This window comes from Rhinatrema bivittatum, chromosome 2 (assembly GCF_901001135.1).
Source record: "Rhinatrema bivittatum chromosome 2, aRhiBiv1.1, whole genome shotgun sequence".
Lineage (NCBI taxonomy): Eukaryota > Metazoa > Chordata > Amphibia > Gymnophiona > Rhinatrematidae > Rhinatrema > Rhinatrema bivittatum.
In genome coordinates, this window is record NC_042616.1 from 241,170,755 (window position 1) to 241,186,568 (window position 15,814).

The window sequence follows — 15,814 nt, forward strand, 5'->3', positions numbered from 1 at the left end:
GATGTACTACTGAATGGGCACTCGTCTTTTCTCTCCTGTGATGTACTAAATAGGTACACTCTCCTTACTTCCTTGTTGGAAAAGTAAGAATACTCCTCCATATGAAAACTATGGTGAGAAACTGCAAGTTTCTAGATACCACTCGGGAGAACTACACAAATAAAAAAAAACAGTATCTTCTCCTCCACTGAATGTCAACATTTTGGATGCCTAGCCAGATCAGGAATTACAGGTTTATAAACAGTCTGTCTAGAACTGGAAAGATGAGCACCATCTGCTCAAGGTGATTCCGCTCCAGATGTGCTCAGCACTGGGGAAGAGATCTGGAGTCAAAATTGAAATAGCCAACATCCATAATGAAATCACTGGAGGCAGGTCAAAGTACTGATATAAGGTTCACAATACCATTGAGATGTAAGGCGAAAACTTGTCCATCTCCAAATGGAAAGTTTCAAGTATCAAAATCTATGTAACTTTTGTAGGGGCCTAGATGTTCACAAAAACCTTGAAGGGAAATTGCCTGAAGCCTGGATGATCTTAGCCCTTGGGAGAATAGCACAGACCAGAGACGGGACAGTCCTCTGGTGCCACTGCTTCACAGCATAGGGCATGTCAAACATTCCCAGCCTTCGGAGCCCTGTATTAACAGCAAACATCAAGATGCCAAAACTTCTTAAGGCTTGTTGCTTGATTTCTGATGCACAAGTTGAATCCTTTGAGTCCCTGTAATAGTGACTTAGATCATAGAGAAACAGGATTTGTTTTCAGAGCCTATCCTCATCAGAGCAGATGAAGTCAATGAGGAATACTTCAACAAGGCCACCATCGCAAACAGTTTCAACTTTCAGGGATGTTTTAGCTGTTTTCAAGGTCAGCTTCAAGATGGACTTACTTATAATAAGGAAAACATGCTGTTCCCCAATTACTCATACTCCAAATAAACTGCAAATGTGCTGTAACCCGCAACAACTAAATACAAAACAACACAAACAGACGCTGGTGGGAACCTAAAAAATGTCCCAGATAATAAATTTATATATATATATATATATTTATTTATTTATGTATAGAAGGTAAAGACCTCATATAATACTGTGCAGAGTACCCAAATGTGCACTCACATTTCCACGTGGTAAATTTCACAGCACAATTTATGTTGGCATATCATGTTACTCTGAGGAAACGCTGTGCGTGTTGCTACAAGCCAATTTGGAGAAAAATCTCACGAAAATAAAAATTTCTACACAGAGAGCCCCTGAGGAAGCAGCTGACGAAACACGAGCCATGTCGGGCAGCTCGCTGTGCTACATGTTTGCAATATCGCATTGCTACATTGGCTACAATCCATAAACAAACAAAAAAGTTTAAGAAAGATTGCTTGTTCACAAAAAAATTTAAAAAACTGAGGGTTTGGACCAATGATTATAAATGTTGGATGGCAAAAATGATATGCCAACATAAATTGTGCTGTGGAATTTACCACATGGAAATGTGAGTGCACATTTGGGTACTCTGCACAGTATTATATGAGGTCTTTACCTTCTATACATAAACATATATATATATATATATATATATATAAAATAATTTATTATCTGGGACATTTTTTAGGCCCCAATTACTCATGGCAACATCTTAGCACATAAGCCACATCCTTGGATGATGTGGATTTACCCTTAACATCTAAGGCACTCCTCATGACAATCTCTAAGGGACGTCATCTTACAACACTTCGAGCAATACTTGAAATCACTAGCTTGCTTCTCAGTCAATTTGGAAACTTATAGATGGGATGTCAAAAGATGAACATTTCGAAGGACACAGCAAAAAAAACCAATCAAACAGATTGCAAGCACCAAATATATTTCAGTGGAGCCAAAGCTAAGCTGAGCATAAAAAAAGAAAAAATATTGGAAATGTGTTAAACATCTCAACCAAAAGGATGAAAAGTGAAGAAGTTTGATCAGAAGAAAAGCCTTCTGTGCACCAAAGGAGAAAAAACTCCTGAAGCTTAAAAAAGGCAGCAGCCTGGCAAAATGTCCTCCTTCAATAAGAAATAAGAAAACTGAGGCACAGCAGGCTCAGCAGCAACCTTCTACTACAAAATTTTAGAGAAGTCCTCCATGCTGGTATGAAAGGGTCACATCAACCATCTACGTGAACTGTTGCTCCCATACTGTATGAATTCTGTTATCATTAGGCTAAAAAGAACGCAAACATCAATAATTACAATCCTTATTACATCTTGTTTAAAAGAAGGCCTGGAAAGCCTGCCTTAACTGGGTTTTCTCAGACTCAGTAACTATTACAGAAAAACAAAGGGCCAGACTAATTAAAGCTTATCACACAGCATATAACAAGGAAACAAACTGTCATAATGGCACATTAACAATCAGTCATCATGTACTTCAATAAGAAATTGTTCATTTAAAAATTATATCAAAACAATTCTTACCTTTATGAAAGTTCCAGCATAGAACTGACACTTCAGTCTGTTCATTATATTTGTTTGATGGTTTTGAAATAAATATTCCTTTGTTGGAGTGCCTGGTGATAGCTTGATACTACACAATATTTTTGTGGCTATCAAAAGATTGGATCCTGATGCTTGAAAGTATCAAAGTGCCATTTTTACAGGGTATTTTTTCAGTAGAATTTAGCAATAAAGTTTGCTACATGTAGACATTTTTATTGCCACAGCAAATAGTATCAAGCCTAGTTTTCATAAACTTAGTGGGAGATACATGCTATTTCTTTTTTAGGGTTTAACAGTACAGATTTTAGAACTAAACACTGTTCTTAAATAGTAAGAAATATTTTCTGAAAAAACAAAAAAAAAAGCATAACCATTACAAAACATTATGTCATGAATATAAAATAGAAGAAATCCCTTAAATCTGGCCAAAAGGTTCACAAAAGGAAACAATCTTAGAAACAGTGTGTCTTGGATACTAACATTTAAGTGAAACATAAGACTTACACACATGAGCGCACACAGCATATCGATAGCAGCATGGGTCACCCCATCATTGTTCCTCTTTAGAGCTTTTACCACCTTCACTCCTAGACGCTCCCGAAACCTTTTAAAGACAGGTAACAGGATATACATTTATCAAATACAACAAGAAAGCAAAGTTGCATATCTGTAAACAGGTATTCTTTTAAGATAGCAACTTACCAGTTACATAAGTGGGTTACCTGATTACGTGCAGAGCAGAAAGAACTTTCCAGAGCATTCTTGGATAGACAAAAAGTCTTCACTGTACATTTGTAGGATTTTCTGCAGTGTGCTGTTTCCACAGATTCTTTCAGTTTCCATTTTAGCCAAGTTTAAAGAAGAGACATAACTCCCAAGGGGAGGAAGGAGACTATGTTTGACTGGTGAACTGCTGTCTTCAAAATACAGCAATTACAGGTAAGCAGGTTCCCAGTCACAGAAATGGTATTCTCTAGCTAAGTGCCATCTTCAACCAAAACGAGGAAGAGGACGACAACATAAGATCACTCACCCATGTCGAAAACATGTTTATACTTGGAAATCCCCTTTTTATGGCTTTTTTTTTTTTTTTTTAAACATGGACAATCCAGAACTTCCAGGTCATGTGCGTGGGCTCATAGGGGACTTTCATCAGCTGGGATAGAACGATATTCCTGTCCCATGATACTGAAGGACTATAACTAAAGCAAATGCCACACAGGATTTCCTTTTACATGGTAGTAACAAATAAATTTATTTTATTTATTTATTTTTTGTTTTTATATACCGGAAGTTCCTGTATACAATACATATCACTCCAGTTCACATTTAACAGAGATAACTATCGCCGGGGAGGCGGTTTACATCGAACATATCGAATAAAAACAGATGCCAATTGTACTGACGTGTATCCTAACAACTGATTTTGAGGCCAGAATCAGAGCTAAAGATGGCATTCATGCAGTTTTTATATGGATCAAATAAGGGATATAGGGCTCTACCTTCACACCAGATGGAAAGCTTCTTCCATTTGAAAACATAAGACCTCCTTACAGATTACTTTCTAAAAGTCAGAAGAACTTGAGATACTTTGTTTAAAAAAAAATTATTGAATTACATCCCCATCAACATCTAAGCTGAGAAGGCTAGAGAATGAATGATGAGATAGGGCTAAGATCACTAATTTTGCATAATTAAGACCAGGGAAAAACTCAACCTTACTGGTTTACTGAATGATCATTTCCACATAATTGGAAATCATGAGTTTTACCAAGATTTTCTCTACTAGGTGCATTCAGATAATATTCAGATCCTTTCATTTTTTCCACATTTTATCATGTTACAGCCTTATTATTAAATGAACATGCATTATTTTCCCTCCTCACTCTATACACAATACCCCATTAATGGCAAATTACAAAGAATACTAAAAAGGAGAAATTACTACTTAACCGATAATTTCCTTTCCTCTAAAAAGGCAGGACAATCCACACCAGTGGGTTATGCAAATCTACCAGCAGATGGAGACTGAGTAAAGGTGACTTGCTGATGTCACGGACATATAGCCCTGCCCCAATATCAGCCCGCCGGTATTCTCTGGAAAAGTCAAACTGTGGACAAACTGATTATACTTGAACATGACTTAATCAACCATGCATGATTCCAACCAATTGGTAAAATTGAGCTCAGTTAAAAGAATTAAAATGCACCTGTCTCTGTGTTATATGTTTTTGACAAAACCCAATAAAAATTGTTTCACAAAAAAAAAAAAAAAAAAGAATTAAAATGGACTAATCCTAGGGGCTGTTTATGGAACTTACCAGTCCATCAAACAAATTCAGGCACATAACACTCATCACCCGACCTACAAGAGAAACAAAAAACAAGTAGGCAGCCCAGGGTGGGTTGTAGATTGGCCTACCTTCCTTATAGGAAAGGAAATCATCAGGTAAGTAGTAACTTCTTTCTCTGCTCTCTGGCAGGCCAATCCACACCACTGGGATGTACCAGAGCTACTCCCAAAAAGGGTGGGAGGCTGCCTGCGGTCTCGTCAACATCGTATGTGCGAAATCTGTGTTCTCCGTAGCCTTCAAGTCCAAGTGGAAATGCTTGGAGAAAGTGTGTAAGGACCACCATGTCAGTGCTCAGCAAATCTTGACAGGAGACAACTGAGGCTCTGCCCACAATACTGCCAGAAGGTGCACTAACCTGACTGGGCAAGGGGACATCGGCAACCACATAGGTGGCCATGCCCAACAAGCTATAGTTGCCCGCATTGCCAGTTCACCTAGTTTATCTTCATCATGGAGCACACACAGATGATCAGACAGCCTGAAAGATTTAATAATCTTTAAGTACCGCATTAGATACTGCTTGGCATCCAAGGCATGCAACAGATGATAATCGTACTCATCTCTATCCCTGTCTAGCATGGGCAGGGAAAGTGATTCAAATGAAACTCCAAAACCACTTTTGGACAAAAAGGAAGGTACAAGTCTTAACCTGTACCACCCCTGGAGTCATTCATAGAAATGGCTCATAATAAGGAGATTGCAACGTGCCGAACAGACTGCTACCAGAAAGTGAGCATCCACAAAGAGAGAGACTACACAGTGACCGAAAAGTAGGACCCACTGAAAAAAATTCAAGACTAGATTAAGGACCCAAAGAGGCATCGGTAGCCACAAGGGAGGAAGTAGCTGATTAACTGCCTTCTTAAATTTGGACACATCTCAATGGGAAGACTATGTTCTACCCTTGACATGCTTCCCTAGAACAAGCAAGAGCTGCTACCTGCACCTTCAGAGTATTAAGGGTCAAGCCTTTAAGCGACCTTCCTATAAAAATTCCAGTATCAGTGGAATTTCAAGCTCGAGAGGATGAGAACCTTGCTCCTCACATCAGCTCTCGAATACTCTCCAAACTCCAACATAAGCTAGAGATGTAGAAAATTTCCTGGCCCAGTGCAAAGCGGGAATCCCTACAGAATGACCATGCTCCAGCAACCAAGCCCTCTCAAAGGCCAAACCGTAAGACAAAAACCAACCCAATCGTCATGCAGCATGGGCCCCTGATACACTAGATCCTCCCAGAGTGGCAGTCTGAGAGGACTGTCCACCAGTAGTCTCTAAAGATTGGTATACCATGGCAGAAATAGTTTGTCTGACTTGCAATCCTCCAAATAAGCCTGTTTATACTCTGCCATGGCAGAAAGGCATATAACACCCTGCTCCACAACCAGACCTGAACGAGAGCATTGATACCCAACACTCTCGGATCCCTTCTGCAACTAAAGAACCATGGAAACTGCATGTTGCTGGCAGTCACCAGCAATCCAGATACAGCTGGCCTCAGTACGCTATTAGGAGTTGAAATGCTTTGTCTGCCAACTCCTACTCTCCAAGGTCCAAGTCCTACCTGCTGAGGAAGTCAGCCTAATATTTGTCCTTCCTGGCAATGTGGGAGATGGATATATCCTGGAGATATTGCTCTGCTCACATCATGAGTACATCTACCTCCACAGACACCTGTTGGCTTCTGGTTCTGCCTCGATGCTTGATGTAGGCCACCAGTGTGGCACTGTCCAGTATTATCTTTACTGCGCGGACTTTCAGCCGCTCAGCGAGCTTCCAATCAAGTGATGGTCCACTGCCACTCTTTGGCACTCCAGCGACCTTGCACCACCAACTCAACAGTGAATACCCCCTTCCAGAAGGCCCATATCCGTTGTGAGCACTAACCAGCCCTGGGTCTCCAAGGAAACCCCCCTTCCTGGAAGATCTGCTTGTGACCACTGCTGCAACTGGACACTCACAGCCAATGGCAAGTAGAGTCTCACCATGTACTCCTGTGACCATGGATTCCACCAGTAGAGCAAGGATTGGTAAAGGAGCTGCATGTGCGCCCTCGTCCTGGCAGCAACGTCCAACACAGAAGCCATTGACCCCCATTCATGTTAAGCAAGTCATAAATTTTAATAAAGTTAAAGACAATGCACCTGAAGGGGCATTGGTGGGAGATGCCAAACATGATTCTCCATAAGACTCATAAGAACATAAGAAATTGCCATGCTGGGTCAGACCAAGGGTCCATCAAGCCCAGCATCCTGTTTCCAACAGAGGCCAAACCAGGCCACAAGAACCTGGCAATTAACCAAACACTAAGAAGATCCCATGCTACTGACGCAATTAATAGCAGTGGCTATTCCCTAAGTAAATTTGATTAGTAGCCTTTAATGGACTTCTCCTCCAAGAACCTAGCCAAACCTTTTTTGAACCCAGCTACACTAACTGCACTAACCACATCCTCTGGCAACAAATTCCAGAGCTTTATTGTGCGTTGAGTGAAAAATAATTTTCTCCGATTAGTCCTAAATGTGCTACTTGCTAGCTTCATGGAATGCCCCCTAGTCTTTCTATTATTCGAAAGTGTAAATAACTGATTCACATCTACTCGTTCAAGACCTCTCATGATCTTAAAGACCTCTATCATATCCCCCCCTCACCTGTCTCTTCTCCAAGCTGAACAGCCTTAACCTCTTCAGCCTTTCCTCATAGGGGAGCTGTTCCATCCCCTTTATCATTTTGGTTACCCCTCTTTGTACCTTCTCCATAGCAACTATATCTTTTTTTTAGATGCGGCAACCAGAATTGTACACAGTATTCCAGGTGCGGTCTAACCATGGAGCAATATAGAGGCATTATTACATTTTCCGTTCTATTAACCATACCCTTCCTAATAATTCCTAACATTCTGTTTGCTTTCTTGACTGCTGCAGCACACTGAGCCGACGATTTTAAAGTATTATCCACTATGATGCCTAGATCTTTTTCCTGGGTAGTAGTTCCTAATATGGAACCTAACATCATGTAACTACAGCAAGGGTTATTTTTCCCTATATGCAACACCTTTCACTTGTCCATATCAAATTTCATCTGCCATTTGGATGCCCAATTTTCCAGTTTTGCAAGGTCTTCCTGACTGTATCACAATCCGCTTGTGATTTAACTACTCTGAATAATTTTGTATCACCCGCAAATTTGATAACCTCACTCATCATATTCCTTTCCAGATCATTTATATATATATTTATTGAAAAGCACTGGTCCAAGTACAGATCCCTGAAGCACTCCACTGTTTACCCTTTTCCACTGAGAAAATTGACCATTTAATCCTACTCTCTGTTTCCTGTCTTTTAACCAGTTTGTAATCCATGAAAGGACATCGCCTCCTATCCCATGACTTTTTAGTTTTCTTAGAAGCCTCTCATGAGGGACTTTGTCAAACGCCTTCTGAAAATCCAAATACACTACATCTACCGGTTCACCTTTATCCACATGTTTATTAACCCCTTCAAAAAAATAAATATTGGGGTTACATTGGTCACCCTCCAGTCTTCAGGTACAATAGATGATTTTAATGATAGGTTACAAATTTTAACTAATATATCAGAAATTTCATTTTTTAGTTCCTTCAGTACCCTAGGAAGCATACCATGTGGTCCAGGTGATTTGCTACTCTTTAGTTTGTCGATCTGGCCTACTACATCTTCCAGGTTCACAGTGATTTCGTTCAGTTCGTCTGACTCATTACCCCTGAAAACCATCTCTGGAACTGATATCTCCCCAACATCCTCATTAGTAAACAAGGAAGCAAAGAATTCATTTAGTCTTTCTGCAATGGCCTTATTTCCCCTAAGAGCCCCTTTCACCCCTTGGTCATCTAATGGTCCAACCGACTCCCTCACAGGTTTCTTGCTTCGAATATATTTTTAAAAGTTTTTATTCTGAGTTTTTGCTTCTATGGCCAACTTCATTTTAAATTCTCTCTTCGCCTGTCTTATCAATGTTTTACACTTAACTTGGCAATGCTTATGTTTTATCCTATTTTCTTCAGATGGATCCTTCTTCCAATTTTTGAAGGATGTTTTTTGGCTAAAATAGCCTCTTTCACCTCACCTTTTAACCATGATGTAATCGTTTTGCCTTTCCACCTTTCTTAATGTGTGGAATACATATGGACTGCCTGTTGAACACTTTTAACCTTTGCAGCTGCACCTTTCATTTTATCAAAGTTTCCCTTTTGAAAGTTTAGTGTTATAGCTGCAGATTTACTTATTGTCCCCCTTCCAGTTATTAGTTTAAACTTGATCATGTTATGATCACTGTTGCCAAGTGGCCCCACCGCCATTACCTCTCTCACCAAATCCTGTGTTCCACTAAGAATTAAATTTAAAATAGCTCCCTCTTGTTGGTTCCTGAACCAATTGCTCCATAAAGCAGTCATTTATTACATCCAGGAACTTTAGGTCTCTAGCAAGTCCTGATGTTACATTTACCCAGTCAATATTGGGGCAACTGAAATCTACCAACAATATCCAAAACTTATTCAAGATACGATTATGTGAGCACTGCTAATAAACACGTTGTACAATTGTGTTTCAATTTTAATGTGTGTATTTTGCTAGATATTTATATTTTTATTAAATCTATTAGGGACCATCATAACACCCGTGGTCTACACGCATTTTATGCCTGTGTTCTCAGCCACATCGGGTCATCTTTAATCATTGGTACTAAAATGAACAATCTTTTTGCACTTTTTAATGTTTTTATAATAATGTGAAGAAACTTTAATATAATATGTGGAATGGGTACTTCCCTTAGTGTAGCGGGGTCTCGCAGTCATATGAGTCCAATTCAGATGCTTCTACTGCCGCACAAAGGCAATTTATTGCCTGCTTTTTGGCGTTACTGCATTGCCGCACGGGTCTGATCCTGGTTTGCTGTTTACTAGCGCTGCCGCACAAGTCCGGTCCCAGCGCCGCCGCGCTGTTCGCCCAAGTCCAGTCCAACGTACGTTTTGCAGTGTTGCTGCTTCAGGGACTATGAATATGCTTGAAAAATGGTTTGGTTAAGGTACTTTCTGAACTCCACATATGTGTCCAAAGTTTACGACATTTCCGGTTTTGCCGCCATGTCCTTATTCTGGAAAACCGGGATCAAAAGTGCAAAAAGATTGTTCAGATATTATTTTAGGACCGATGATTAAAGATGACCCGATGTGGCTGAGAACACAGGCATAAAATGCGTGTAGACCACGGGTGTTATGATGGTCCCTAATAGATTTAATAAAAATATAAATATCTAGCAAAATACACACATTAAAATTGAAACACAATTGTACAACGTGTTTATCGGCAACTGAAATCTCCCATTATTGCACTGCCAAATTGGTTAGCTTCCTTGATTTCTCTAAGCATTTCATCATCTGTCTGACCATTTTGTCCTTGTGGACGGTAGTATACTCCTATCATTATACTCTTACCCAACACACATGGGATTTCTACCCTTATAGATTCTACTGAGCATTTAGTCTCTTGTATGATCTTTATCCTGTTGGACTCTATACCCTCCCAGACAAAGTGCCACACCCCCACCAAGTTGATCCTCCCCATCATTGCGATTTAATTTGTACCCCGATATAGCACTGTCCCATTGGTTATCCTCCTTCCACCAAGTCTCCGTGATGCCGATTATTTCAATCTCATCATTTGCTGCTATACACTCCAACTCTCCCATCTTATTTCTTAGACTTCTGGCATCGGCATACAGACATTTCAAAGTGTGTTTTTTGTTTGTATTAACAACCTGCTTTTCAGTTTTAGGGGTAATTCGGAAATCATTAGCTTCGGTGATTTTTTACATATCGGCACGTGGACTATGTTTGCTTTTAATGGAACTTCTCTGTTGGGATTTCCTAACTCTGTTTCATTAGTATCCTTTAAGGATACATTTCTCCGAACCATGCACTGCTGAGTGACTGTCTGCTTTCCCCCTTGTTCTAGTTTAAAAGGACCCCCGAGAATGTATTGAAGAATATTATCCTTAAAAGAATTACTGATGAAACTGGATGCTGTCTTTAAAATTAAAAAAAATGCCTTTGTATCTGTAAATTTGACTGCAAAAAAACAACACACAGCATGAAAGATTAAGGCATGTAGAACTGAATACGTTACTTACTTTGGCAATTGTGTGAAGGCTTGAAAACCAGCTTTGGAAGCTACTAATCGCCTTACAGCTTGGAATTGACTCTCAAGTTCTAGATTTGATGCTGCAAGGTCCCCTTCTTGAGATAGTAAGGATGTAATAGCATTGTTGATCAGCTTCTCTTTGTTTTCTGAAAACAGACCCTAGTTTACAAATAAAGAACTCATTAATTTTTCAAAATTTTATAATGAAACAAGAAGGGTGGGGAAAATTAAAAGGTTTCTTACATCTTGTGTTACTGCATGCAAAACTCCACTATAGGAAATGTTAGCATTGAATCTGAACACTGCATCTGCAAAGTTTCCATCTGCAAAGACACAAAAGAAAAGATAATGATTTGGATGAAATTATCCCGTCACATATCACTGTGAAGCAGCTCCTCCTTTCCAATGCCTTCAATCCCTTTCGTTCTCTCTTTCTCACATCTATCTCTCCTTAATCTGCTTTGATTGCTCTTACTCTATATCCTCTCCCTAAGTTCTATTTTCCTTTTCTCATACTCTGGACACCATCAGGCTGCAGTGAAGGGGGGAGTTAAAATTGCATCTTTCAAGTGTTGCTGCTTCCATCTTCTCCTGTGGCCTATCGGTTCTGCACATTCCTGCAGATAACCAATAGGCCAAAGGAGGAGGTGGGAGTATCAGCACTTGACAATAGTATTTCCTGCCTATTTATTTAACAGTTTTATATACCGAAGTTCTGGTAACAAAGTTACTAATCACTTCGGTTTACATTATAACAATAGATTGACAGTATAAAGAATAATGTCTTACAATGAACAAGGTAAATAGAACTTGGAAAAAATAAATAATAATAACTTAATAAGGGGAAGGAGAGTAATTATATACAAAGTGGTGGACCGTCCTGGAGATCAAAGCTTAGATATTGAGTTTAAGTTTAAGAGAATGCTTGGTTGAACAACCAGGTCTTTAGTCTTTTTTTAAAGGTGGGAGTCGATTGTTCAATTCTAAGGTCTGGTGGGAGTGAGTTCCAAAGATTAGGACCAGCAGTGGAAATAGCTCTTTTGCTAAGTGAAGTCTTGAGAGGATGGGCTCTTAGCGTGCCTTTCTGAGCTTGTCTAGTCGGACGAGAGGTGGAGTGAAGCTGTAAAGGGATGGTGAGGTCCATTGGAGTGGAGTTATAGATGGCTTTGTGGATTATTGATAGGGATTTATAGAGGATTCTGAGTTTGATAGGGAGCCAGTGAAGGTTCTTTAAAATGGGAGTAATGTGGTCCCTTTTATTAGATTTGGTTAGGATCCTCGCAGTGGCATTTTGTAACATTTGCAGAGGTTTCAGAGTGTTTGCGGGTAAACCAAGCAGCAAAGAATTACAATAGTCTATCTTCGAGAAAATGATTGCTTGTAATACATATCTGAAGTCTTGGAAGTATAAGAGTGGACTTAGCCTCTTTAATACTTGAAGTTTAAAGAAGCAGTCTTTTATGGTATTGTTAATGAAGCTTTTGTAGTTTAGTAGATTATCCATGGTGACCCCAAGGTTTCTGACCTGAATGGAAAAGGCCGGAGGAGATAAGTTGTGTGCGTAGGGAGCGGAGTAGTTACCATTTGGGGTGATGAGCAGGAACTCTGATTTGTTGGAATTGAGAATCAAATTAAGATTTGTTAGGAGGTTATTGATAGATAGAAGACAGGAATTCCAGAATTGTAAGGTGTTTTGCAATGAATCTTTAATCGGGATAAGGATTTGGACGTCATCTGCATAAACATAGTGAATGAGGTTAAATTTGGAGAGGAGATGGCATAAAGGGAGAAGATAAATATTGAATAATGTTGGGGATAGAGAAGAACCCTGCGGGACTCCCATAGTGGATCTGAAAGGTGGTGATTCTTTGCTGTTTATCTTGACTTTATAGAATCTATTCTGGAGGAAAGATGAGAACCAATTGAGTGCGGTGTTTTTTATGCCAATCTCTGTTAGACGATCCAAGAGGATATCATGGTTCACTGTGTCAAAAGCTGCTGCTAAGTCAAGTAGAATGAGGAGGGAGGATTGTTTTTTTTCTAGGTTCAAGAGAATTTTATCTGAAAGTGATGAAAGGAGGGATTCGGTACTTCTAGATTTTCGGAAACCAAATTGAGAAGAAGAGAGGATGTTGTTGTTTTCTAAGTATTCGGCTAGTTGTTTGTTAACTAATTTTTCCATGATTTTGGAGATAATTGGGAGATTGGCTATAGGGCGGAAGTTGGCTGGATTGTCTGGGGAAAGATTTGGTTTTTTTAGTAATGGTTTAAGGATGGCGAGTTTGAGTGGAGTGGGGACGAGACCTTGTAATAAAGAGGAATTGATGATCTGTGATATAGGGTAAGAGATGTCTTTGGCAATTGAAATGAGGAGGTTGGCTGGAATAGCATCTAGTGGGTGTGATGAAGGTTTAAGTCTTTTTAGAGTGTTTTCAATTTCCAAAGTGGAGACTGGTTCAAAGGTCTCAAGGCTTGCTGTGATTTGTGGAGGGGAGGGGAGTAGATGAAGTGAGGAGTTGACTTTCATTTTCTTGATAGGGTCCAGGAGGTTAGGAATTTTGTTCTTAAAATAGGTGGCAAGATCAGATGCTTTACTTGCTGTGTTATCATCCGGGAAAGCGAAGACGGGTTGTTTGGTGAGAGAAGTTACTAAAGAGAAGAGGGCTTTTGGATCAAATATAAAGTTATGAATTTTCTGCGAGTAGAAGTCCTTTTTTGTCTGTAGGATGGAGAATCTGTATTGGTGCATTAAGGTTTTAAAGGCCATGAGGTTTGAGGTTAAAGGATTCTTGCGCCAAGTCTTTTCTCTATACCTAAGTTCACGCTTTATAGATTTGAGCTTTGGAGTATACCAAGGTTTTTTTGTATCCTTGTTGGACTGAATCGTTTTGGTGATTAGCGGGCAAGTAATGTCTGCAACTTTGTTTGTGATTTCAGACCATGAGGCTAAAGCAGAGTTGGTGTCCGTGAGGTCCATTAGGTTTAGTTCTTGAGTAAGTTGGGCGATGAGGGTGTCTGGGTTGCAGATTTTTCTGAATTGGACTGTGGATTTTTGGGGGCCTGTAGTAATTGTTAGGTGATTTTGTAAAGATAAGTTGATTAACTTATGGTCTGACCAAGGTATTGGCTGGCAGGTAATGTTGGAGTTGAGGGTGAAATTTTGATTTATAAAAATTAGGTCCAGGGTGTGACCTGCTCTATGAGTGGGTTCGTTTATGAGTTGTTTGAATCCCATGGAGTTAAGGGAACTGAGGAAGGCTTCACAGTTGGATGAGTGTGGAATGGTATCTACATGGAGATTAAAATCTCCCATCAAAACAGCTGGTGAATCAGAGTCTATGTGTTTGGCTATGTAGTCTATTAAGGGCGAGGGATCTGAATCTAAACATCCAGGAGGGGAGTAGAAGAGGCCAATTTGCAATTGGGAGGATTTGAAGATTGCGACTTCAAAAGATTGAGAGCAGCTGGATACTTGTAATGATAATTTAAATTTCTTTTTGGCCACAAGTAGAAGACCTCCACCTCTTTTTTTCAATCTCGGGATAGAAAATATGTCGTAAGATTGTATTGGAAGTTGGTTAAGGAGGACAAGATTGTATTGGAAGTTGGTTAAGGAGGACTGTGTCTTCGGTTTACCAAATTGTGCTTTAGCAGTAGTGTAATATTTGTGAGTTATCTGTTAATTTTCAATTCCTAGTAACCATAAGCAAGTTGAAAAATCAGGAATTTCACATGCTGATCTATAAACTTCCTTCTGAATAGACAAATGCATATGGATAAGTTGGTGCTTCACAAGAGATAGGGAGGATAGGTGGTGTTAGGAATCATTAAAAAAAAGGAACCTTTCTGCAACTGTTTTTATTTTTGTAAACTATTTGGTTGCTTTAATTATATAATTAAATGGTGTTTGAGAATGGTATATGCTGTCCTCTATTATGTTTTGTTACCTTTAAGTTTGCACTTTATTTTTGTACCACTATCTTGAATTTAGTTTTGTGTTATACAAATTTTTATATATCATATTTGTATTAATTTGTACCACTGCCTTGAGCATCATTGTTTTTAATAAAGGGCTATCTATGAATGAAATGGAGGAGCTCAGTTACAAACTAATTTTTTTTTACCTTGATTTCAACTGCTAAGACCTTATTTTGAAGAGGGATCATTTTTTTCCTGAATTGCTTTTGTTTTTATTTTTGAAAAAGGGATATTTGCACTGCTTTTTTTTTTTTGCTGGGTATTGCTTTTTAGGTTTAGAGAGAAAGTACAGCAGGAAATGCCTTTCCCCACCCCTAACTTCCATTCTAACTTTATAGACTAACCCATGAATGAGGGGGGGGGGGGGGGGGGGGGGGGGAGTCGGACCACTTAGAATAACTTGACTTTGGTTAGCAGAGGAACACAAAGAAATAATTTAGATATATTTAGTCATTTGTGAAAACAGAACCCTTAAGTAAGGTCAAGGGAGCTTAAGTAATACCAAAGTAAATTTTTCAGGTAATTATTTTTAATTGGTCTGATCTTTAGTAAGGAAACAGGATTCTTTATAGAATTCACATTTAATAGATACAAATGTAGAGATTACTTACCTGATAATCTCGTTTTCCTTAGTGTATGCAGATGGACTCAAAACAAGTGGGTATAGTGTGCTCGTGCTAGCAGTTGGAGACGGATCTGACGTCAGCACGGGGTACATATACCCCCGCAGGAAGTGCAGCAATTCAGTAATCTTCCTTGCAAAAGCTTTATGGATATAGGTGTGACTGACCGATCGATTAAATGAACAGGATTACCCTGACCGATTG

The 15,814-nt window shown here is 39.3% G+C and overlaps 1 protein-coding gene across 1 annotated transcript in view; it reads right to left on the reverse strand.

Moving 5' to 3' along the window:
- Window positions 1–15,814, reverse strand: part of DNAJC13 (DnaJ heat shock protein family (Hsp40) member C13) — a 701,712-nt gene that overhangs the window by 480,395 nt on the left and 205,503 nt on the right. The window contains 3 exon segments of the mRNA XM_029587070.1: window positions 2,981–3,080; window positions 10,999–11,168; window positions 11,253–11,332. Coding sequence (XP_029442930.1) covers window positions 2,981–3,080; window positions 10,999–11,168; window positions 11,253–11,332 — 350 coding nt within the window.